This window comes from Panthera onca, chromosome B2, assembly GCF_046562875.1.
Source record: "Panthera onca isolate mPanOnc1 chromosome B2, mPanOnc1 haplotype 2, whole genome shotgun sequence".
NCBI lineage: Eukaryota > Metazoa > Chordata > Mammalia > Carnivora > Felidae > Panthera > Panthera onca.
The window spans coordinates 131,280,327-131,307,346 of NC_138343.1; the positions used below are offsets into that span (position 1 = coordinate 131,280,327).

General features: G+C 38.3%; 1 protein-coding gene across 4 annotated transcripts in view; it reads left to right on the plus strand.

The window, feature by feature from the left end:
* The window catches only part of GRM1 (glutamate metabotropic receptor 1), a 423,034-nt gene that overhangs the window by 355,468 nt on the left and 40,546 nt on the right, over window positions 1-27,020 (plus strand). For all 4 annotated transcript variants that reach the window (XM_060616846.3, XM_060616845.3, XM_060616848.3 and 1 more), the window contains exons 6-7: window positions 2,509-2,677; window positions 17,816-17,942. In XM_060616846.3, the coding sequence (XP_060472829.1) occupies window positions 2,509-2,677; window positions 17,816-17,942 (296 nt within the window). The remainder of the gene's footprint in view (window positions 1-2,508; window positions 2,678-17,815; window positions 17,943-27,020) is intronic.

Sequence of the window (27,020 nt, forward strand, 5' to 3'; positions counted from 1 at the left end):
TACTCTAAAGCTGGCATTGCACCAAAGCCTTACCTGAAAGTATGTATGGAAAGTCAATAACAATATGGGGTAAAACATAAAAATTAAGGGAAATAAAAATGGAAATTATTCACCAAACATTCACAGCAGGTTCTATAACCATAATGAGTTTAAAATGGAAAAATTTTGGAGGATGTATTAGCATCATTGATCAGCAAGATGAATAGGGGCCGATAGCCCACAATCAATACCCACTTGGGTGTCACTCAGAGAGCCACTAAGAAGAACGTGTCGGTATGGCTCAGCAACAAGAAGAATCAGAACTTTTATTTATTAGCCAAAAATCTGAACAAAGAGATGAATAATATGCTCCAGGTGTGCCATTTTCCTTTCTCACGTGGTAAGGTCTCTTCTGGAAAATGAAGAAAAACTTCTTTCCCTCTCCCAGAGTTCCCTTTCCCTTTGGAGAAATTGCCAGAATTTGGATGTGGAGAAGCCACTAGCCACCCTGTGGGTGGCAGAATGTGTTTGCACATTAAGAACAGGCAGGAAAGCCAACAAAGGATAGTAGTTGTCTAGATAAAGAACTAAGACATTTATAGCAAATAGGTTTTGGAAGCCAACTAAGGTTGACAATAGCTTCCTGAGAGTGCTGGACTGGGACTCTGAGTCTGCATAGGGTATAGAGAGAAAGAATTCCAGAATGGATTAGGTAACGGTGTGGGGGGTTGGAAGATGAGGAAGAGGAATGCATATTAGTTAATTGCCACCTATTTCCTCAGGTCCAGCACAAAGAGCAAGAGACCATCCCTCTCTATTCTCGGGCAGCATGGTGGGAACTCTGTGTAGGTATTACAGCAAAGAGAATTCTGCTTTGCAAAACCAGAAAGGGAGAGTCAGACATACATTTTTGGGAAACTGCCAAATGAGTTATAGTTTACTCGGAGTAAAGAGCAACATGGAGAGAAGATTGAAGAAGGCCAGAGAATTTGCAAAGACTGAGAGAGAAATAGCTGTGCAAGTATAAAGATGTTCTCCAGTTTTCGTACAGTAATGGAAATAACTAGAGTATTTTAGGGCATTCATAGTAATACAAATATGAATGATATAGTGATATTGGCTTATGTATGCATTTGTCCCAGTTGTAAAATAGTTTTTTTACATGTCTTATGTCAATAAATCCCCACAAGAACCCTGTGAGCCTTTAAGCGGTTAGTGAAATTCCTAAGTAGTATAATCTACTGTTAAAATGTTAGAAAAGAGATTCTAGCTTATGCATTCTAATGCCAAGTCCTGTGCTCTTTTCATCGCATTGGAGAATGTTCTCCATTGCCCATGCTGGAAAATGATGAGGTCTGGCCCCCAAAGTACCCTCTGGCTGCAGTGTGAGTTTCTCAATGTAGATGTTGCCATAGTGTACCATTGCAGCATTTGAAATAACTGAAGTAACTGACACCGATTATTTGGATTCAGAAATGTTTGTCCTAATCAGGGAAGAGACCAGTTTAAATGTCAGTGCTCAAGATGCTAAATCCCCAACATCCTTGTTAATTAAAGCTGCTGTTTCTCAGATTTCTTGCTTTATTAGCACCTAAAATAGGTTCCAGACTTGGTAAAACTCACTTCTTTTGATCCAGTGTAATGAAAATGGCAACCGAATGTGAAAAAGAACATTAGAATGACAGTAATCAAGTTAAGAGATTAATAGTCTCCGGGCGCCTGGATGGCTCAGTCAGTTGGACGTCTGACTCTTGATCTCTGCTCAGGTTGTGATCTCATGGTTTGAGATGAAGCCCCCACATCAGGCTCTGCGCTGACAGCATGGAGCCTGCTTGGGATTCTCTCTCCTCCTCTCTCGTTCTGCCTCCTCCTGACTTGCATGCACACTCTCTCTCTCAAAGAAATAAGTAAATATTAAAAAAAAAAAAGAAACTGGGGTGCCTGGGTGGCTCAGTCAGTTAAGCATCTGATTTCAGCTCAGGTCATGATCTCACGGTTTGTGAGTTTGAGCCCTGTGTGGGGCTCTGTGCTGACAGCTCGGAGCCTGGAGCCTGCTTCGGATACTGTGTCTCCCTCTCTCTCTCTGCCCCTACCCCACTTGCACTCTGTCTCTCTCTCTCTCTCAAAAATAAATGAACATTAGACAATTAAAAAAAAAAAGAAAAGAAATCAATGTTCTCAAGAATCGTGACTTGTTCAAAGAATAACTTAGTGAATAATGATTTGAAGGAGATGATAATCAACTCAACACACATAGGATTAGTTTTGAATACAATAAGCAGAGAGAAAAGTGCGGAGTCATACATTCTTTAGCAAATATGGACAATACACAGAGACTAAAGAAGGAAACACACATTTTGGAAATTGGGAGAAACATTAGAAACAAACGAAAATATTGACAAGCATTAGGCCATGAGATAATTCTAGCTTTTTTATCTCCCTTCTCTCTATGACATCTGTTTACCAAATTTCTTTGTTTTCTAGATCATGTCCATATTGTCCAAGGCACATGTGTTGTTTTTCCTGTAGGTATGATATCATGAACCTGCAGTACACCGAAGCTAATCGCTACGACTATGTACATGTCGGAACCTGGCACGAAGGCGTGTTGAACATCGATGATTACAAAATCCAAATGAACAAGAGTGGAATGGTGCGGTCTGTGTGCAGTGAACCTTGCTTAAAGGGTCAAATTAAGGTAAGCTGACCACAAAAGCTTTCTTAGACAGAATGAGGCCTCCTGCATGGACTACAGAAAGAAAAACAGACATTTTTCTTAGACAAGCCTGTCCAGAAGGGATATGCCAGGCTTACTGTTTTTGTTCTTGTGTTTAGCTAATATTGGAAAAACAAAGGAAGATTAGGAAATGAAATAGGCAAACCATTCAAATATTGGAGAATAGTCCTTTGAATTGCAATGATGAGCCTGACCCTTCAATTTAATCTAGAAAGGGAAGGGACAAATACTTGAATATAAAAATTGAAACAGAAGTAAATGTGGACACCAAAGCCAATGTACCGCTTAGTCATAGTTCCAGCTATTGTTAAAGAGATCAGAAGCTGAACAATACTAAATAAGCACATAATTAACATAAAAGAAGCTGCAAGGAGCTAACGCAGAAGCTGCTTATCATTTCTCTTTTCATCGCCACGTTCTTTGATTTTCCTGAAACTGACGTTTTCTAGCCAAGAGAGAGTCCTCACTTCCTAGTTATTCTTAGAAGTTTTTTTATCAGCCTGGGGCAAGTGAGGAACCACGATATTGCTGTATGCATAACAGTAGAGTAAATAAACATCAAATATCGAACATTTGGCTGGACGTGCTAGAGAGGATTCTCAGTGAGGAAGGCATGGGAACAGCGCGTCTCTGTATCTCATGCTATTTAAAACCACACTGGATGATGCACTAGGAAATGGAGTGTAGGGAAGTGATCGCCAACTGGCAAGAGTATGGGTGAAATGACCTGGTAGGTCTTTCCCCTCTCTAATTTTCTGTGATTCATCTCTGGGAGCAGACAGACTGTCACATAAATGTCACACAGCACAGCTGGGCTGGAGGCGGTACCGGGTGAGGCACTGGCCGTCTGGCCATGCCACCATGCCACCTGCCATTCTCATTCTCAGGAGCTGGGGAACCACCCCTGTAGGAAGAAGCTCTGAGTAGTACACTGAGGGATCTTGGAGCAAGAGTGTAGTCATGTGTGGAAGTGCTGGTGCAGAAACTGGAAAAGCCCAGCCTCTACTGGTCAGTGAAAGCAGAGGATTTGGAAGTTGTAACATCTTTTTTTTTTTTTTTTAAGTTTATTTATTTATTTTGAGAAAGAGCAAGAGAGAGAGAGAGAGAGAGAGAGAGAGAGAGAGAGAAAGAGAGAGAGTGCACTTGGGGGAGGGACAGAAAGACAGGGATAGAGAAAATCCCAAGCAGCCTCCACACTGTCACTGTCAGAGCAGAACCTGACATGGGGCTTGAATTCACAAACTGCAAGATCATGACTTGAGCCCAAATCAAAAGTTGGATGCTTAACCAACTGAGCCACCCAGGTGCCCCAAGCTGTAACATCTTTTGAAGAGCTGTCCTGATGGACTCAAACTCTCAGGCATCCCAACCACTTTGAGGAAGAAACAAACTTCTGAGATAATTTACCCTAGTTGGTTTGTCTGATTGATTGCATTTTATGATTTTTTTAATCAGAATATAGTTGACACACAATGTTACATTAGTTTTATTCACCCTAGTCTTAAGTATCTTGTTCCTTCTATGCAGATGTGATATTAAAAATTTTTAATATTTATTTATTTTTGAGAGAGAGAGAGAGAGAGAGAGAGAGAGAGAGAGTGGGGGAGGGGCAGAGGCGGCGGGGGGGAGACAGACTCTGAAGCAGGCTCCAAGCTCCGAGCTGTCAGCACACAGCCTGATGTGGGGTTCGAACCCATGAACCATGAGGTCATGACCTGATCCTAAGTCGGATGCTCAACCGACTGAGCCACCCAGGTGCCCCCAGATGTGATATTAAAAGTACTTAATAATTGCCATGCCAACTAACTGATCAGAATGGACTCCTTCTTGGCTCTGTGAGAAGGTGCTGGAGGCATCCCACCAAGCCGAGAGTTAGTCCTTGAATGGTGGGAAGATTTGGGCAAGGAGTCCTGTAAGGCAGGAGTAGTGTGGGGCATTCAGGAAGCTGGAAGATACCATGAGTTTGCACTCTGGGCAGAAGTATTTCAGCAGTGTAAGCATGGCTGCAGCCAATCCAGTGTGTACAGGCTGTAGGTCAGCAAGGCTGCTCGCCAGGAATCCCATTTCTGATTCTTGTCCCAATAGAATTCTTCCATATGAGGCTGTCTGATGGTTTAAACTCCAGAGGCCCAAAGCTTCCTAATTGTTGCTATGAGATGCCAGACCACTGGCCTCTAATTTTGTCATCCTTTCTGGATGGCGGGGAAAATGGGACATCTGAGACAGAGGTCATACTGCGGGGACAATGTGAATCAAGGGGTATCACGTGTGACTCAGGCCTTTCCAACTTGGGTGGGAACATTGTCTATGCTGCAAACAAGTACTGTAAAACGTTATGGAACTACAAAGTTGGTTTTTTTCAGAGTATAAGAAAAACAATCAAACAAACAAACCGTGGCAAGAGAAAACAAATTATTCCAAAGATTCCCTTAACTCCGGCCCCCTTCCACAATTCCCTGCTGTTACTGTGGTTACTGGTAGGCCATGAATGGGGGCTTGCGTACCATGTGGATTCCCATTTGTACCTTTCAGAAGAAAGGCCTTTCCTCCCCAGGTTCACAGGAAAGGCTGTCATACATCTCTATGCCCAGATACTAAAGTATTTCTGGCTTCACGTTTGCATTACGCCCATGCAGTGTTTGTTATTGAAGGAGATCCCAGAAATCATCGCGGAGCCTTTACAGAGCACTCGCTATAAATGCAAATCTCTTGGGGTCTAATTTTAGAAAGATTGTGTACCCTGCAGGAAGAAAATATGCCTGTTCTCAATGGCACCTGGAGTGGAGGTGGCGGGGGGGGGGGGGGGGGGGTGTGGAATGTTTGTTTGTTACCCATAAGCACCATGGGAGGTATGCAAACAAATGAAATCTGAATCCCATTTCCCAAATGATAGCACTTATATTCTCACACCACCAATTTGCCACCCACCAGGCCCAGGATGCAAAGAGCCAGATCCCTCAGTAGCCACCACAAAGACAGCAGAGAGGCAACATAGAAGGTGATTATAGGACTTGCACTGGTATTCACTGGAAAGCATAATGCTTAGAAAGGGATTATTCACTTTAAATATAGAATGCCATTTAAAAGGCTAAAATAAATCATTTGACTTTTTAAATGATAACCCATAGAGCTTTCTTATGGTAATTTCCCTTGAAGTAGTTAAAAGTAGTTTTCTTATGTTATCGATTCTTAGAAATCTACATATCATGTCTTATAAAAGCAGAAATTTCTTTTTAACCATTCCAGAAACACAGTTAAGTAAAATCAAACTTTTTATTGTTGTGTGTTTTATTAGTCAGGGTTCAGTCGGGGGAAAAAAGAACCCTTGCCAGGTTGTTTGATAGAGTGGTTATAAAAGTAAAGGAGGGCACCAAGGCACCGCAGAGATGAGTAACAGCAAGAATTATCCTCACCCCAGGCCAGAGGAACACAGGGAGGAGTCACAGCTGCTCCTGAACTGCCCCCTGAAGCGGGGAGGGGAGGATACCTTGGCTTCCCCTCTCTCCCTCGCTTTAGTCTCTCATTAGGTCCCTGCATTTGGCCAACTTATCCAGAAGACATTGACAAGAAAGCCTGGACAGTGTAGTTCACGGGTTTCCTCAAAACCTTAAAACTAAGCACTGCCTAAGTGCTAGTGCATTACTGGGAAACGGAATTCTCAGATGCAAGAGTGAAGGGAAAGGGAAAAGGAGACACGGAAGCACGGAAGCCCCTGCCACCACCACCACCACCACCGTCACTAAAGTGATGCTTTACTGAGCAGGACGCCACTTCACTGAGTATAACCCGGTCATTCGACCTCAGAGAGATCTCTGGGTAGGCCACTTGGAGTATCTACTGGAGCAAGGAGGGGGGAAGAATGTGTGCACCTATGCCGTGCCATTTTCTGTTTCCTGTGGACAGAGTTTACTCACAGGAAGTAGTATCGTCTGATCCCTTTAGACAGCTACTGGGGAAGCCAGAATCTATGTCTGGTCCCACGGTCCTTTTTCAGATCTAGAAGCAGTTGGGTCCCATGCGGTCTGGTCTGGGCTTCTGCTGTGGTGACTGCAATGGAGGTAGCTGAAACCCAGTGACGGAGTCATGGGAGAGACAGACAGTTGGACATGCCAAGAAAAGAGACAACAGTGATAGAGACTGAAGTATGGGTTGCAGAAGTGTCCAGGACTTTCCAAGAGCCAGTGGCCAAGGGCCTGAGAGAGAGGCTAGGAGAAGAGGATCTGAGGCAGCACACAAAGTGTGGACAGTGAATCTGCAGTCAAACACCAACGGCCTGCACATGTGGTGATCTCCTGTACCAGGCCTGCCGCCATTTTCCTTGGTGTGGTGAAGAGCCAAGAAGGAGTGGGAAGATGAAGGCAGCAGTGAAAGGAAGGAGAAGGGAGGCAATAGAGGTCAGGGATAAATATTTTTCAAGCATATTCTTGCGCAAGTACAATAATAGATACATTACAGTCACCATTTTAATGATTCCTTAAAATAACACTTTTAAAGCAGATATTGTGGCCCCCATTATACAGATGAGGAATCTGAAGCCCAGAGAGGTTGAGTCACTTGCCCCAAGCTCTCTCAAGCTAGAAAGTGCCAAAGCTGGGATCAGAGCCAGCCCAGAGCTCTGATCACCTCACTGCCTCGTGTGGTTCAATTGCCTGTCATTAGATGAACTGGTGTATTTCCTACTAATGCAAGTTTCAATTGCTAAGCTTTATTTTCTCAGGAGTTCACAATAAAATTATAAATAGAGATGCACTTTAACAGGGAACAGAATCTAGAATTGAAGACGCAGTATTAGTGCGGGAGGTTGGGAGAGTTTAATAGAGGCAGGGAATCCGGCAGAGATGTCGAGAGAAAAGATCCTGCAGATTGCTTTCACTGGCTCCTATTCTTTCCTTTCCTCTCTGTCTTCTATTTTTTTTCTCCCCTAAGTTTGTCTGTGGGTTCTTTGCTTTAAGAGGATTATTTGGGGGCTGGGATTTGGGCATGATGAATGGACAGCACTAATTCCTCCTGTTCTCACCCGGCCAATCAAAATAAAATTCTGAAGTTACATGAATGTAATAGATCACAAATATTTCCCGATTTACACAGGCCATACTGTCATATAGTGAAATATACCTTACGTACATATAGAAAAGCCCAAGTACATGTATCTTACAAACTACAGACTTTGGAATTAGGTTAACTAATTTCCTTTCAAGAGGTAAGTCTGATTCTTTCCTATTTCTTGGTATTTTCTATTGGAAAGATAAAAATTTAGTTTCAAAGGTGTTAGCAGGGTGGACCTCAGAAGATTGCTTAACTTATATCTGCTAGAATCCCTCGTTCAGCTTCAGCTTCCTGCATCACCCTGAGTTTCCCACTCCAGTTAGATCAGCAAAGAGGCCAAACCACCAATTTGTTGAGTATCAAACTAAAAGGGACGTGTTCATTTTCATTGTGATCCCAGACTCCTTCAAAGATGGAAGGAAGCTAGGATAGTCTATTAAGAAACCATTAACCATTGACCTTTAATTGGAACTATGTATCCTTAGATTTAATAATACCATAAGCATGATTAGGTAACGCTACTAGAGGAGTTTGACTCTAGGTTTTTCTGTTGGTAAGTATAGCTACTTGGCAGATGTTGTCAATGTAAAAATCTTATCGTTTCTAATAATACCCTTCTTTTAAAAATATAATGGCTAATATTAATTTTCACATTAATACTACCACCTGTCAACATAGGCCAGTGATTAAAAAGCAGCCACTTTGTTGTAGATCTGATAGTTTAAGACTGCAGAGATTAGGGATGAGAGGCTCACATTCCAGAATGTTTGTCTTCTTTAGCAACCTAAGATCATCCCTTTAATGCCTGCTGTGAACTCATTCTTTCTGTAGCCTCTTTAGCATTGTTTTCCTCTTCCTCTGTACATTTTCCAGCTCTTGAAAGAACTCTTTCTATATTTATAGTTGCTTACTTGGCCCAATTCCAGCATTATCCGGCAAGGGATGCTGTCCCTCTGAAAGACTGGATATCTATTTTGATCAAAATTGTCAAGCAGTTAGTACCACCTTCCCTTTCCTAATGATAAATAAATAAATGAGATAAGGTTAAATTTTGTGTGATAGAACATATATGATTTGCCAACCATCCTTCCTGTTACTTTATGCAGAAATAGTTACAGGCAATAGATGTGTCTTGGGTCCATGCTCTCCAGTATCAAGGTTGAGAAGAAAATGCAGTCACATTATAACGTGTGTACTCCAGGTAATAACACATCTGCCGATATCACAGTTAAATATCCTCAGGGAGAAAAACAACTTTAATGATGTGATAGAATATGAAACACTGCATTGTGTGAAATCAGACAGATGAACTTTGAAAAGCATTATCATTCCATTTGTTTTGTAATGATGGAAAAGTTGCAAAATTTTCATCAAAATATAAAATAACCAAAAATAGGCTTTAACACCATTTCCGGGTAATTCCCCACCTGATGAGATACTGGCCCTTTGATCTCAACACCCGGAATTGGAAGTTAGGGAAACGGGGTGCACTCTTCTTCCCCCTTCCACTCTTCTTACTCTCACATTGAATCTGAGTAGCTCACCTGCTGATTTTCTTCTAGGTCACGTTATGGATCACGCTTGACAGATTATTTTATATTCAGTTTTTCCATCTGTAGTTGCTCCACATTCAGAGTTCAAAGTGTGTCAATTGCCCTTCTTGATACTTCTAGCTATTTTTGTTTTTATATGATAGGCTATAGCATTTGGAATGGTTTCATTCTCCTCCAGCGCCTCCTCAAAATTGCTCAGATATGTCCTCTTCCCTCCATGGCAGTAGGAGGAGGAATTTTGTCTTGAATTTGGTGTCAAGAGAATCATTTTAGACTGAAATCTACCTCAAGCAAACGTGCTCATGGTGCAAACAGTCATTACTGTCTGGTCACTACGTGGCTTGCGTGTGCATGTCAGGTCCCCACCACCTAGCCCATCCAGCCCAATCATCCTGGACGTTCCAGAGAGTTTTCAGAGTTATTTCATGACTGCTAAGTGTGAGTTATCTTTGAATACTTCCCATATCTGTAATGAGCATTTTTATTTTGGTTCAGCTTTTTCCCTATTTGCTCATAATTTTGATCTAGTTAATATTTCTCTCCTTTTCTCACTTTCAAACATGAAAGAAAACATTAAATTGACCACTTGTATAGCCACCAGCCACATTTAGTAATTGTAAACCCTTCACTCTATTTTTTATCACCTTACCCTTTCCCTTTCTTTCTTTCTTTCTTTCTTTCTTTCTTTCTTTCTTTCTCCCTCTCTCTCTTTTACTGTGTCCTATGTTCTCCCTGAGCCATTTGAAAGTCAGGTGCAAATATCATGAAACTCGATATCTTAATACCTCAGCTTATGTTCTGTAAGAATAAGGATAATTCTCATATAGCCATAAGAGGAGTGAAGAAAGTTAGCAATAATATCATCAACCACAACTGTCCCATCCACCTCTGCTTTCTCTCGGTGGGAATCAAAGCAAACTACCCATTTAAACTGTTCACAGTTAATGTAGCCATTCTGGCAACCAGTGAAGTGATGATACGGTTCGTCCATTATGTAATTCTTTCAAAATTCCACTGCAGGATGGCAAGATCTGAATATAAATTGCCCACATGAATATAAAAAACTCCTTATCTGAGAAGCTTGTGATTACATAACATTGATGTGATCTCCCCGGGCAACTAAAAATATATTGGCTGCAATTTTGAAAAAAAAAGAAGACTAAATGCTTTGTGTGTGTGTGTCTTCTTGTGCATGTGAAAACATGAATACCATAGTCCCTCTGGATGAGGAGGAAGCTGTAAGCACTGGTCATAATGAGAAATTCTGTGGAATTATTAATTTATCCATAGCTACTTTGAGTAATATCTACATCTTCACCTCTCGTATGTTGACCAGACTCTGTTTACTGAAGTTGTTGGTGATCACCTTAGCTTCAGACCCAGCCTATCGCCACTTTTGGGCAGATAGCACCTGATAGGTGCTGCTGCTAAATGACGTGATACTGAACAGTGGCAGTGGCAGACCCATTTGCTTTTGTAAGTAAACATTTATTGAAGTATAACATACATACAGAAAAATAGAGAAGGAAGTATGAGTATGCAGCATACCAACTCTGTTCTAGCTGTTGCCTCTGCCTAGAATACTCTTCCACTGGATATATTCAGGGCTTATACCCTTTCCTTCTCTCAAGTCTTTACTTAAATGGCAATATCTTAGTGATGCCTTATCTAATCACCAAATGCAAGATTGCAATTCCTTATTCCAGGCATCCCCCTTTCTAGGACCACCATGAGGCAAATGAGGTGCCTAGTGCCCAAGATTTAGGGAGGCACTCACTCTCGAGGTTGTGCAAATGCAGGGTGCATACTTACACAATGCTGAGGGTGGGTGTGTCTTTAAATTTGGTCCCTAGGTGGTACACTTGCCTCACCTTGGTCCCTGCCCTGCACCCTATTCCTCTTTCTCCCTTTAGTTTTCTCAAAACCCTTCTCTAGAATAATAGCTCCTCCTCAGGATGGGGATATTATCTGTTTTGTTCACTGACTATGTCTAGCCTTGACATGGTGCCTGGCACATTATATGCACTTTAAACGCATGTTGTAAGAGAATGAGTGAATAATTGAATATATATGTTCTGCATAAGCGTTTCATTCCTCTATCAGTACACTTAACACATTATATTAGATTTTGAGCTCCTTAACACTAACAATTGGGTTCTTCAATAATTTATCCTATGCATAGCACCATGTCTGACACACTGGGCCACTAAACAAAGGTTGATTAATTGAATATATATCTACCAGGCTCTGAGATATAATTTTGTTTCTCCACATAACATGTCATCGCCTTAGCAGCCATTGTTACACTAGGAGTGTCTGCCTTTTGAAAATAACTGCAGATAACAAGACTGAGATTTGCACAAGATACCAATCCCTTCTGCAACGGCTTCCTCACCTACAGAACGCATGTAATTAACTCCACTGCATTGAGTGGCAATGAAGGGTTAGTGTAATTCTGTACAGAGGTCCTAGCAAAAAACCTGACTTTATATATGTCCATTCTTGTGATGATTTTAAGATTTTATTTATTTATTTTGAGAGACAGACAGACAGACAGAGAACAGAGAATCCCAAGGAGGTTCTGCACTGTTAGCACAGACCTGATGCGGGGCTCAAACTCATGGACTGTGAGATCATGACCTGAGCCAAAATCAAGAGTCAGATGTTTAACCGACTGAGCCACCTTGGTGCCCCATTCTTGTCATGATTTTATATTCCCATGCCATTTTTATTATATTTTCCATATAACAAATTACAATGTAGGGATTTTAATTGATATTTTGTATTTACTTTTTGCAGGGTTTTCGTCCCTTACTCTTCTTTTCCATTCTTTGAATTCATTTCTGTTTCTTCTGTTTATGTCATAGTCTATATTATTTTCCTCTTTTCATCCATCTACATTATTGAGAAATTAATATGGGCTAAGAATTATACTAGTGATGCAGATGGGCTGGGTCTGAGGATCCAGGGGAAGGTCCCACAAGACCAGCCAAAAGGGTCCTTTACTTCACACAGGATAGAAACCAAACACCAGCAAGAGAAAGTGGAAGGATTTATTAAATAGCCTGAGTGACAGAGAATAGCAGACGGAGTGTCTGGGAGACTTGAAAAGGAAAGGAGAATGAGTCTCATCATTGCTTGGGGTTAGGGGTTCATATTCAAAAAGGGTCTAAAGTACATGTTTCTTCAGGAATCCAGGGTAGAGGCCATTCAAAGGTGAGTATGAGGTGTACAATAGGTATTATTCCATACATTACTGAAGGTAGGAGTATTGATGCCAGTATCAGCCAAGGTTTGTTTGCAGTTAATGTCCTGGAACATGTTTGGAATTTGGCTCTTCTTAGGTGTTATCAGGTATTTGAGGCCTAGGACAAATTTCAGAGAATGATTAACTTTCTTACTTTCCCCTTGAAGTGAGAACATAGCTTCATTGGCTTATTCAGAGGCAAACTATGGAACATGAGTAAATGGGGCCTAGGAGAAAAACAGCAGAGATGGAACTTTTTCTTTTTTAAAAAAAAATATTTGTTTGTTTGTTTGTTTGTTTATTTTGAGAGAGATAGAGACAGCACAAGCAGAGGAAGGGCAGAGAAAGAGGTTGAGAGAGAATCCCAAAAAGCCTCCACACCATGAGCACAGAGCCCAATGCCAGGCTCCATGTCACGAACCGTGAGCTCATGACCTGAGCTGAACCAAGAGTCAGATGCTTAACTAGATGCTAAACTAACTGAGCCACCCAGGTGCCCCAAGATGGAGCGTTTCTAACATGGAGTCCCTTCAGCTTTAGTACCTCACTAGTACAGGGAATGCAAAGGAAGCTCAACCATGGCCCATTCCTTTGAGGAACTCAGTGTAGCTGGAGAAAAACATCAGCCATTAAGTTGATTGGGGGGGGCAGGGTTAGCTCTTCTCTCTTGTAGCTGATTCTCCCCCAGTCCTGATTAGAGTAGACTCAATTTCTTTATTCTGTTTAGTCTTTTAGGCAGGTCTCTTCTGAGGAAAATTTTCTCTGTTTCCTTTGATTCACAGTTACCTTTCCTTCATTATTTTCTCTTGATGCTATTTATTTTCTTACGTTCTTTTTCTAAATAAAACCTTAATTTAAAAAATCCATTTCACGTTACTTCAGAAACTGAGTCACAGAACGAACACTTGCTTTCCTATTGCATGAATCTTTTAAGACTCCTACAGTGTGTATGTAATTGAATAATGGCATTGCGTGTACCAGCAGGTCACCTAGTCTCACTAGCAATCAACAGCACTGTGTATGCAAGATCTAGAAAGAATCAAAGCAGGCTCGGGGACTTAGTAAGCCTTGGTCCTTCAAGGGCAGTTTCAGTAAAATGTCAAAACTGTTGTTGTGATTCAGATCGATCATAAAAAGTATTTTCTGTGACAAAAGTGAAAAAATACTTTATTCAGTTATTGGGTGTATACTACAGTAGTCTCCTCTTGTTTGTGGGGAATATAATCCAGGACACCTCCCTCCCTATGGATGGCTGAAATCCCAAATAGTACCAAACCTGTAATATATGCTATGTTTTTTCCTAGACTTATATACCGATGATAAGGTTTAATTTATAAATTAGGCACAGTAAGAGATTAACAAAAGTAACTAATAATGATGCCACTGTACATGCAAAAGAAATATTAGTAAGCATGACTCATATAAAAAAACAAAATATACAAATAATCAATAATATGATTTTGATTTGAATATCTGAAGGAGATTTGAACATAAATTAGAGACAATAACAATATTTTAAAAAACTGTACCTAAATGAAACATATCTACCATATAGATATGAAAAAAGCTAGCGGACAAAATCTAACTTGTAGTAATGAAATGCCAACTATATTTTAGCTCTTAGAGAATTGTAAATAAGGCCCTGTTTGAAAAGATTTACTGCTCCAGAAATACTGTCTGAAGCTTGTAATGTTGTACCTACCCTTGAGAGTATTGACACAGATGGACTTTGGACTTGTGGAGAAAGGTGACATTCTAAATGGGAGATTATGTTCTTTCTTTATGAAAATGTATTTATTTGTTCGCTATATGGTTCCATGTGAGAGCCATGGGTTAACACACACCTATAAACACGCACACACACACGCACACACATTCTCTCTTCTTTATCTCTTTCTTTAAAGTGTATTCTCTAGGTTACTCCTTGCACAAAGCAAGTCAGATGAAACACAAATTTGATGATGTTTCTAGTCTACTTGAAACCTTCCTCCAAAACAAACAAACAAAACAGAGTTATGTGGACATTAATGAGGACAAAATGAGGGGTTGGCACAGAGGCTCTGTCCTCATTTGACAGACTTATGTAAGAAATTATTAACAGACAGAGTTAAGTGCAGAAGCAAGGACCAGGGACTAAGTGAATGCCTGACTAAAGAGCTTATGTTGCAAAGGTATTGGGGTTGGGAGGCACTAAACTTCTTTGAGTGGCCTAATTGTATGTTTTAAAAAGATTCAAGTCACCACCCACTGACCACCTACTGTGTGTTTTGGGTACTTATCTATCCCTTGATGACAATGATCTGAAAACAACGAGCTGGCTTGGTCCCTTCTCTTGAGGAGCCCACTGGCCATTCCTGTGATCTAGGAAGCTCTGCATGTTAAGAAATTAGAGAAAGAAGAAGTAAGAGTAAGAAGTAAGTAAGTAACTGCAAGAAGAAATTAGAGCATGTTGTATAATTAAAAGACAGGGCCCAAAATTCAAGTGTAAAGTGTTAAAATCTCAGTCTAGAGGGGTGACTGAGAGATGGAAAAGACAAATCAGATATTATAGACATTGTATGCCAAAAGTACACATACTTGGTGGCAGAATAAAGAAGACATAAAAAAAAAACTGCATGTGAGCAGCTTCATTTTTTATTATTAATAAATAATGATATAATTATGTTTTATAATTTTATAATGATATAATTACATAATTTTATAATATTTGTATAATTTTAATTTTATAATTGTTAATTATATAATTGATTATATACCTTTATATAATTATGTAATTAATAGTAAAGGTATAAGTTAATCATTTATTCATTCATTTATTTAATCATTTAAAACCTAATTTTAAAGACTTTCCAAGAGTCACTCGTAGGATCTACCTTCACTAGTCATCCTGAATAAATAAATTTGCTTAGCATTATCACCTTTTGAATTTGTCAAATTAGTAGCATTAATTTTATAGTGAGAGAAAAACACAAAGCTGACTGAAGTCATACAGTATTTTGTGATGGCTTTTACTATACTTTTTATACCAACTAAAATAAGAAAGTAGTATTCATTTATTGAATTTTTCTCATATATCACTTAAAAAATTATTATCTAGAATGTAAATTTTCCATGCTTATTTTGAAGTTGGGGCTAGTTTTTGAAAAGACTTAATCTGATTCTACTTTCTAAAGTCATTTGAAAGTAAACGAAGAAAAAGAAAACATTTTACATTTTCTGAAAATAGACTGTTATTTGATATTTTATATGTAATTCTAAGATAAATATATAAATTTTGACCTGCTCTGTGAGAAGATAATTTTATTTTCACAAAAGCTAGAGTTTGTATTATTTTAAGGTATGGCAATATTTACAATTTAATTCCTGATTTTACATACGAAAACATTTAATAATATTTACTGTATTAGGGAAGAACTTTTGCTTCTAGCCATAAAAGAGTAAGGGAGTCCAGACTGCCTTTTGCTGTAAACAACTAGAAAACTTGACATAATATATGAAATAACTGTGTTCAGACATTGGAAAACAGTGCATGACCTTGATTCCAGGGAAGTGTAGGCAAACAAACAAGATGAACCCAAAAGTCACTAAGGCTTTATGCCTGGAGGCAATTCCCTGATTGTTGTGCAATGAAAGAGAATACAGAGCTTGGAGACCTTGCTAATTTAAGAAGACAGAAATCAAGATTTAGGAAGGCCAAGGCAGCGAGAATTTGTACTGCAGTGTAAGGGAGAGGAGATCTATTCAGAAAGAGTCCCAGAGGTTAACACACAGGTTCCCTTGAATATTTGGCCAAACACCGATCTGCATATGAGTAGGGTAGAATTCAAAAAGTCCAGGTAGAAAACAATTACTGGGGAGCTGGAATCCCTGAGCTTACACAGACCCAGGAATTGTCTCATTTTTCACAAGCCAGAGTGGAGATACCTTGTTGAATACACAAGGAATTAAGTAGAAACCCCAGGTGATTACACTTTAATATGAGGCTTAATTATTTCTAGAGCAGACAATCTTCTAGACTTATCCTAAAAGATTAAAAACAAGGCTCAAACTGAGCCACGAGTAGTTTGCCGCCAGAACAAAGACCAATAATTAATTCTTCAGGGAAAAACATCCAGGACTCTACGCCTTATGTACACAATGTCCAACATCTATCTGATCAAAATATTTATATCCAGCCACATCAATGATTATACTAAATGTAAATGTATGAAACACTTCAATGAAAGGCAGAAGTTCTCAGACTGGAGATGAAAGCAAGATCTAATTATGTGCTCTTTACAAAAAACTCACTTTAAATGCAGTGTGTTTTGACTTTTTTTTTATTATGCCAAGTGAAATTTGCTTACCAAACAAATTGAAAATGGGAGAAAGGGGGCACCTGGGTGGCTCAGTCGGTTAAGTGGCCGACTTCGGCTCAGGTCACGATCTCGCGGTCCGTGAGTTCGAGCCCCGCGTCAGGCTCTGGGCTGACAGCTCAGAGCCTGGAGCCTGCTTCAGATTCTGTGTCTCCCTCTCTCTCTGCCCCTCCTCTGTTCATGCTCTGTCTCTCTCTGTCTCAAAAATAAATAAACGTTAAAAAAAAAAAAAAAAAAGAAAGAAAATGGGAGAAAGTTTAAACTACTCCAATAATAAATGATTCTTTGTAATTTTTGATTCATTGTAATTTGGGGCTAAAAATAATTTTTCTTCCAACAATTTATGTGATCTTTTAAATTCACTAGAGCAAGTCACAAGGCCAATAACAGGGTTGACTTTCTTGGCCATCATTCTGTTTTTATGTGTATAAAGTTGCTCATATGTTCATAGTTACAAAATTCATTTAAAAATCCTCAGATTTTATGAATAAATAAGGTTTTATTACGTAAGAAATTTGTGGCTAAACATTGCTCTTTCAGAGAAGAAAAATTTATTTTTATTTTTCTGAGAACAATTAATACAGATGAATATAAATAATAAAATTTAGCTGTTTCATTTTTGTAACACTAAAAAATATAATGTCATCAATTCCCTTTATGAAAGAAATTATTTTTGAAAAGCCTCCAAACCCAGCATGGAATGAACTGAAATTCACATCTGAACTTGAAGATAATCAGGCCTATTCGAATGCATGTACTTAACGTTCCTCAGCATATAGGATATTTTGAAGAGTTACTCTTTTTTTTTTATTGTAGTATGAAAATAAGTCCTTATATGAAATAGAAGACTTTCTGGAGAGACCATCTTTAAGGCATATGAATTATCTCTGTGTTACAGGTCATACGGAAAGGAGAAGTGAGTTGCTGCTGGATTTGCACAGCCTGCAAAGAGAATGAATATGTGCAAGATGAATTCACCTGCAAAGCCTGTGACTTAGGGTGGTGGCCCAGTGCAGATTTAACAGGTAGGAGCTGCCTCACTTTAGATCTTGTCACTGACTATGGGCTTTCCCAATGTGCCCATTGTTTAAAATATGAACATGCAGTTCGTGCCTTTTTCAATGTTTATTTACAGTGTGCACTTTAAAAAAATTTTTTTAATGTTTATTTTTGAGAGAGAGGGAGAGAGAGAGAGAGAGAGAGAGCATGAACTGTGGAGGGGCAGAGAGAGAGGGAGACACAGAATCTGAAACAGGCTCCAGGCTCTGAGCTGTCAGCACAGAGCCCAACGTGGGGCTCAAACCCATGAAATGCGAGACCATGAACTAAGCCAAAATCGGACGCTTAACCGACTGAGCCACCCGTGGGCCCCTAAAGTGTGCATTTTTTAATGCTCATGTCAAAGAGCACAGAGAAGCCGCTCACAACTTTTCCAAGATTTATATTGTAAAGCAAGTTCATTTAAATATTTATTTATTTATTTATTTATTTATTTAAATATTTATTTAAATATAAATAAAAGTGTATTAAAGGGACATTCTGGTATACCAGCTATTTTCTGTTTTTTTCAATTTTTTTTAAAAGATACTACTAGTCACCTGCATGTATATTAGCAAACATTTGTTGAACATCTATGCATGAGGCAGTATTCTTTTGCTTTAAATTTGTCTTGCTTTATTATTTTATTTTGCTTAAAACTTATCAGGGAAGAAACATGTAAAAAATAATCTAAGATTGTTTTAATGTAGTAGAGATATTAAGAAAGTACATAAAACTTGTGAGGCAGATAAGAAGATGAGAGGAATTCCAGAGAGAAAGTAGAAGATGGGAAAAATGAAGGCATATAACACGTGTGGGGAAAGCCACAAGTGTATGAGGCTGGTTGGTAGACACAAGGACCTAGCAGAGGCCAGAAGTGAGACTGGACAAGCATGCTGAAGGTGGATGGTAACAATCTTCTGCATGACCTTTTCCTAAGGGTTTGGACTGCGGCTTTAAGCACAGGAAAAACACGGAAGGATTTAAAGTAGCAAATAACAGGGGCTCCTGAGTGGCTTACTCAGTTAAGCGTCTGACTTCGGTCCAGGTCATGATTTAATGGTTAATTAGTTCAAGCCCCGCTTCAGGCTCTGTGCTTACAGCTTGTAGTCTGGAGCCTGCAATGGATTCTCTGTCTCCTTCTCTCTCCACCCCTCTCCCATTCATGCTCTGTCTCTCAAAAATAAATAAATGCTAAAAAAAATTTTAATAAAAAAAATAATAAAGTAGCGAATAACATCATGATATCTGTGTCCCCAAAAGATGCTCCTGGCGGTAGTATAAGGAGTGTAGTGATATTGGATGAAAAACAGAAACTAGGAAGCTATTGTATTGGTCCAAGTGAGTAATTTCAAAGGCTGTAGACTAGGGCAGCTGCAGCAGGAACGGAGAGGAATATATGAATGCAAGAAATGATTTACTAGTAAAGTCAATGGGAATCATATGGATGGATTATCAGTTTGTAAGTTGCATTAGAGAAATGTTAAAATATACAAGTTTTGTTTTCTGTGGACCCTGGTATGAACTCACACATGAGATGTGTTTCACAAATACCTTTCAGAAATTTTAGGAGTAATAGAGCCATGGAAGCTGCCATCTGAGTACACAGAGATTTTTGTCACCTGAGTAATCTCATCCCTCCTTTTAGAGGGGGAAGCTGAGGCCCAGAGAGGTGTACTTGTGTGCCCAAGGTCACGAAACTAGCTAGAAGCTGAGCTCAGTTCCCTGGGTCTTGATCCTCTGCCTCCCTGGGTGTTGTTGAAAATCATTAGGGAGGGTAACATTCCTGATTGTTTTTTTAATTTTTTATCTGTTCCCAAATAAGAATAGCAACTAAGAAATTGTATGGCTTACTCAAAACACACCAAAAATGGCTGGGTAAATAGAACCAGGTCACATAATGAAAATTTTACTTATTTAGTGAAGTACCTTGTAAAATGTTAATCTTGTTAGAAAAAGTTAAACTAAAATGAGTGTCAGAAAGCCTTTAGAAATTGTTGAGTACAAAGACCTTCTTTAAAGAAGGGAAATTAGATTAGAATATTTTTGAAGGTACAAACTGTATCTCACTCATATTTTTATTCTATAGCTGAAAATTGTTATTCAACTTTATTATGCCTAAAAACTCCCCAGGAAATACCCACTTCCAGAGAATCCCATCACTAGTTCTGAGATGGGACCCAGCAGATTCTAAGGTGCCTGGTTCCTGTCCCATCCCTTTAGAAACATTACTCTCTGGCTCATAGTCTAGTGTCTTGAACATCATAGCTGCCTCGTAAATGTCCTATTGAGAGAAATAGAAAGAAGAAGGGGCTCACCTAAGTTCATCCTGGTCAGTGTGTTTGGTTAATAGAGAATCCACTATGAGAATCCAGTGTTTTTATCCCTGGGTCTAACTTATCTCATGGTTGCATGCAATGGAATGGCTTGGAAAAGCTTTTCCAACCACTTTTGGCCAACAAGGCTTCTCTCCCACTCGTGCTGTGCCTCTGTTCACATCTTTATCCTCCTCCATATAGTGTGTGCTTCATGCTGGGTCTTTTTATCTCAAGTCAGCCCTCTCTGCTCTTTGACGGAGACTGCAGCTGACTAGGAAGAGGCTCGGAGACAAACCTAGCCTTTCTCTGGTTCATCTTAGAAGTCAGAAGTTCTGGCTTGGAGGTATAAGAATTTTTCTTTTATCTACCTTTTCTTGGGCTTCCCCCAACTTTTCCTACTGCTCCATTTTCACTTTGGGGCTTATTTCATACATGATAAAGAACGTCTATCCTATTTTAAAACGTTAAAATACAAAGAAACTTTTTAAAAAGATCTAATACGTTAACATAATGGAACTCAAAGTCATATATTTTATTCCCTAGAGATCTTCCATTGTGGGTATATTTTTGGCCTACTGCCAAATGATCATCACCATTGAATTAAGGCTCTTTGAGTTAGTAGCGCATAAAAAAATATCCTCCTTGACTGTACATAGATATTTAATGTGATTATCTTTCTAAAACAGTTAGTCTATTATCCATCATATGTGTAAAGGTCACTTTAGTTGAGCCGAGCAACAAATCAGGCTGCCCTTTTCTAATAGCAATAGATTTGATTATTTTGCAAATATATATATGTATATATATGTGTGTGGGTGTGTGTATATATATTATATACATTACATTAATATATATACACACACCCACACACATATATTTTATGTTTAGGATCTTTCAGAATACACATCTTTGATACTAATTTATACTTAGTTTTAATGACACCTGTCATTTCTGGATTCCTTTCAGCCTTACACATAAATGGAAAATGAGGTCTTATTTGGAGGCATGTCAGGCTCAGAACAAGGATGCAGCACATGGCAGTGTCTTATTGGTTGTTGCCATGGTAGCAGTAGTTGTGAAAAGAGAAAACCCACAGGCAGAGAATGCCAAAATTCAGTAGAAACACTCAGAGGAGTAAATGCATTGCCTTTCAGTAGGTGTTTTGTTTTCACAGGTGGATCTTCTTTTGACTGAATTTTAGTTAATAGAAAAGAGTGAGAAATCATTCTTCTTTAGGAAATGGTGTTTTTTACTGAAGGTGGACTTTGTTTATACGCATAAAATCATTTTACAAGATAGCTACTCTCCCTATATTTTCCAAAAACTCTAATATTAATGAATAAAAACATGTTTATAAGTGAGTTTTATTTTCATTAGAATATGTTGTTTTTTTGGCTCTAAAGAAAAAAATGGTACATTTCTTAAAGGAAGCACTTTCTGTAGCACTTTCGTTCATAAGTTTTTCATATTTTCTTCTTGGAAAAATGCACATTTTAATTCAGCACTTCAATTTCACACTTATTTCTTAAGATGCATAAACAGAGATCTCTTCTGACACGCTATAAAACTTGACAGTAGTTTAACAATTCACGAACCAATTATATGTAATCTGGTGCTACTTATTTCTGTTCAAAAGTCAAATAGGATGAGAAAGCCAGACTACACTAAATTTTATCATTAAAAATAGAAAATATTAAGCTATAGAAATTAATTAGTTTTTACCATTTTTGTCCATCCCAACAGTTACTCTGACCTCTTACACTATCTACTCATTTACTTAATTTTATATACACCACCACCTGCTTTGTGCCAGGCATTTTTTGGAGAAACTAGAAACATATAGGTTTATATAAGTTTATATCACGGGGAGGAATTTCATATGAAATGTGAGCATATAAGCAATCAAGTAGAAGTCCTACAACAGGAGTATGTACAAAATGTCATATGAACACAGAGTAAAAAAAGCAATTATTTTCCCCTGGCAAGACAAGAGACTTCATAGAGAAGGGGATATTTGAGTTGAACATTAGCTATGAAATAGAATTTTTGCTTGTAGGTAATTGATATTAATGTGATACCATTAAAGAAAGCATTTTGACAAAGCTTTATTAATTATGAAGCATTATTGTAAATGTTATTAAATGTCCCAAGACATTTTAAATAGAATAAATGTGGACTTTCTTTATTTCTTCGGTTATATTAAATTGGTATTAACCTAATTGGGAAGAAGTCCAGTATTAAATTATAGCTTCCTCCTGTGCAGTTGAATCTTACAAGTGAACCAAAATTTGTCTAAAAATTAGGAGTAACTTCCTTTCCCTCAGATCAGTAATTCTTGGATTTTGGTCAGTAATTTGTAGTCTGCTTGAAGGAAAATGGATCTGTCTAATGGCTCTGGATTCTCTGGGATAACTGTAACCACAGATACTGCCAAGACCTTAAGTTCTTGAGGCTTTAGATACAGTATGCACAACTCACATAATGGCTTCTGCTTTTAGATGCTGGGGGTCAGGCAGGGCCACTGGATGAAGGTAACTCCTATCCCTTCCAGTCTTAGGATACCTAAACACACGTGGGGATTGGAGAACTCTTCTTTTTAAGCCTCAAAACAGGACCAAAAAAGTCTATTACATATCATATCACTTATATGGACAATATGGATATTACAGCTAAGTCTCTCAAAGAATCAAAGCTAATGCTTCTCAAATTTAAGATGTCTAAAAAAATAAGAGAAGAAGGAAAGAAGAAAAAGGAGGAGAAAACATGTTTAAGAAGCTGGTTCAAAGTATAAACATTCAGTCCCAATCCTCAAGTGATTCTGTTTTGGGGGGATTCTGGATTGACCTTGAAAGGTCTGGTTTCCCCATAGGAAAAAGAACCTAGAACCTTCACAAGAAATAAAGCAACCACGGTAGAGTTGTAGGTACATTGTTTTGGCATGTTGTTGACAAAATGCTACTGTTTCAGCACAGAATACTTATATCTCCTTCTAGCATAAGCATATTTTTCTTCACTTGTGTCCACTACACTGTGTAGAATAGGCTTAGTTTATAGCTAGGTTTGGAATGATTCTGTGATTACTTGTGCAGATGCCTGAGTACTGGTTTTTCACTCTCGGCTACATTAAGGGGACTGATATTTATGATACACAGTTTAGAGAGTGAAGCTCCACTTGGTGACAACCAAAACCAGTTTGTTTACCAATGGATTTCAGCTGACATATTAGACAGACAGACTTGGCTGTATGACTTAAAGATCATAAAAAGACTTCACTGGGGACTTCTGCCTTGAGCTCTCATTTCAAAGGTGAAGCATACCCTTGTGGGAGTAAGGATCTTAGAGGGCTTGCACCTGGGTCTCCCTTTGCCCTTTGGCGCTTACCTGCACTGTCTTTCTCTTAGTATATTACACCTTTTGCCCTTAAGTAAAAACATTATATAAGTATGTTCTGTGAATCTTCTCAGTCCTTTCAAGCATCTGAACTTGTGCAATCTTTGCATATAAAAATAGTATCATTATTGGAAAAGTTAATGTAACATACCTACCAATAGCTTGATATAATTGAATTATTGTGTTAATGATTTTTTAGTAAAGCGTAGGGTCTGGCAAATACTTATTACCAGTAAGGAGATCATTAAAGACAAACTCAGATTTGAATAGCTTCAAATCAGTGAAGAAGAAAAGTATGAATAAGAAAGAGTATGCAAAGAAAAGTATATGTAAGAATCTTCTTCAGATGATCTTGCACAGAAGACCATTGTGTAGTCATCAGCTTGCTATAAGCTTCTTCAATTAACGGTCAATTTCCATGTGACTTCAACTTCTGGAGACTCTCTGAAGAACCTCAGATTAAATCACTAAGGGGTGTAAACTTCAACAATATTAAGGTTCCTTTTTCATTTGTCTAGGAGTTGGAAATGAGGACAGAATTGCACAGTTTAAATTCATGAATAAGTGTTCCAATGAAAAGGTTCCCATATCACTAGATTGGTCAGTGGGAACACGTTAACTAAGACCACAGAATCTAATATTTTAGCCTTTGTAAGTATTGTGGCTTTTCAACAGAGTGCTTCAACGCACCAGCAAAATAAATACACTATTTAAGCTAGTACATATTCATAAACCATGGAGGGAGAAAACTATACAATTCCTTTGGAGTAACTCAAAAGTTCTCCTGCAATTGTTTCAGTCAATGCCTCCACCTTTACAATTTGTCCTAATTAATTTAATTACAAATGAAGCATGAACTGGCCACATCTGCCATCCTGGAAATGTTTTCCCAATAGTATTTAATTTTATAGCAAATTTGTCCCTACTGAAATGAATTATTTCATTTATTCCATCAGGATTTTATCCAATGCCTGGTAGATATTTTATCTGGTACGATCAAACAGCCATTCTGGTTTTGTCAGTTATTTATCTTCATGAATCTTACAACATAATAATTGAATTTCTGGAATTTTTATTTAAGAACTTCTTTTCTGGCCACATTTTGTGATCTATAATTGAATACTTGAACTTCATAGATTTGTTACTAGTAATAAATTTGTTGTTTTATATGAAACTTTTCTGTTAGGATTTTTAGTCAGAGCAGTCTGCTTAGCATGATAATCTCTAAAATATTTCTATTGTATTTCTAAAGTGTTTTCATAGTATCCATAACTTTTGCAGTACCTTTTTTACTGTGAGCCTTTGACGATGAGCAATGGTTCTTTGATATATGCTCTGCTGTTGAGTTAATATGTCTAGATCATGGTGTATCATTTTCATGTTTACACAAAAAAAGAAGAGTTATGATAATCTGGGTACATATGATAATCTGTATTTTTTGGGGCTCTGTCAACAATCCATCTTCCTATTTCTGTGAAGTCTTTTGTCCTTTTGCAACTAAAGGTATTCCTTGCCTGATTTTTTAAAATTATAGATAATATAGGTATTTTCATGAGTAGAGCAGCTATGATCTGATCATATATAGGGAACCATAGTACATCTTGTCTAGAAGTAAATCCTAGATTAAATATGTGGGTTTTATGTCACAGAGAATAACGTATCCTTCCAATAATAATCTCAAAATATTAGTTGTGGGTTCAGGCATAGGATTGTTAAATGTTTTCACCATTCCTGTGGTTTTATTAAACCAATATATCTGATGTTCTATTAATAGCGAGATTATGGGGGGACATAAAGACACCTATATCAATAAGAAAGACATATTGCTTCCCTTGGGAGCTCAGAGGAAGGACAAGGAGTTTTTGGGTGCCTGTGTTTCCCATGGGATTAAGTCACTGGACAGACTTTAGGTAGATGTCCTTCTGAATTTTAGCTAATGTGGGACATTGGTTCTTTTAATCACATATCCGTTTGAAGTATCTATAGGCTTCCTTCTCTACAGTTTCACAAATCATACAGAATAGAGGCTCTTTTAGTTGTTTTACCTAAAGATCCATAACTATATTGATTTCTAGCTTATTTACTTTTTAAGTCTATCTGGAAATGTCCAGTCACATATTGGGTATTTTCCAAGTTGATAATTTTACATTTTCTTCTGTTTGATTCCCCCAATTCAGGACTAAGCCCGTTTATAAAATGAGAAGATATAGTCTTTCTTGTCAGGTGTTGAGTCTACCCCAGAATTGTTTGAAGATGTCATAAAGTCTATCTTTATCTTTATTTAGTTTATACTTCTGCATCTTTGTTGAAAGAAAGGCTTTCAAAATTGCCTTATGTAATGCATTTTCTATTTCTATTTTTTAAACTTTACACCACTAGGTTATTTAAATCTTCTCTTTTCTAAATGGCTGCTTTTAAACATTTTCCTCCATGAGGCTAACAATTAGTTGAATTAACTCATATATATCTGTAGTGTAGGACAGTAAGCGTCTAATAAAAATCCTGAATTCTGCAGAAAATATTATGCCTATATCCCTGAAGTTTAGGAAAATCATTAATTATAGCTCTTAATTTGGCTCTAGACCAGGGTTTTAATTCAACGTCCATAGATCTGACTTGTGTTCTACAAATTTAAAATGTGGTATTCTTTTTCTGATGAAAGCGCTGAGGACAGACTAGCTCATTTACAAAACCAGGTAAAGTTGCATAGAAAAAGGGATGGAATGAGGGCTAGCTTTCAGAAGGTTACAAACGCTTTGACAAAGACTACATTGGAATTTAAATTTTATTTAGCAAGCTCAGTATGCCAATCAAAAGAGTGGAGTATTGACTATTCAGTATTTTATCTCCTAATTTGTCCCCAGCCCCTTTTACGTATTGTAATTCATTGGATGTGTCATCTCAAAAGTTCCCCATAATAGTCATTGTTATCCTAAATTATCTATCTAATCATTTTCTAAAGTTTATCAAGGAAATGAGAAGATTTGGGATTAAAAATGTGACTTTTTAGAGAAAGCAGACGTTCTCCAGGAAGATGCTTAAACTCTGGCATAGACAGGCCCCTGATTCACGAGAGTGCCCCCTCCCCCTCTCCCCACCTATGATCAGAGTGTGTGCTTGTGAATGGCTGGCACTTGTTTGTTGCAATGAGTCTGTTCCTTCTTGGGTGATTATCAGACGCACAGGTTGACACTGACTGAAGGCTTGCAGAAACCATGTCCTTGAGGGGAGCTGCAGTTGATTGAACAGGAGTAGAACAGGTTCTGGTGGCCTCTGCTCCCATGGCTGCAGAACAAGGAGTGTTTTCTTAAAGTTGTGGGCGTATTTTTTATTCTCACAATTTGGGAATACTGGCCC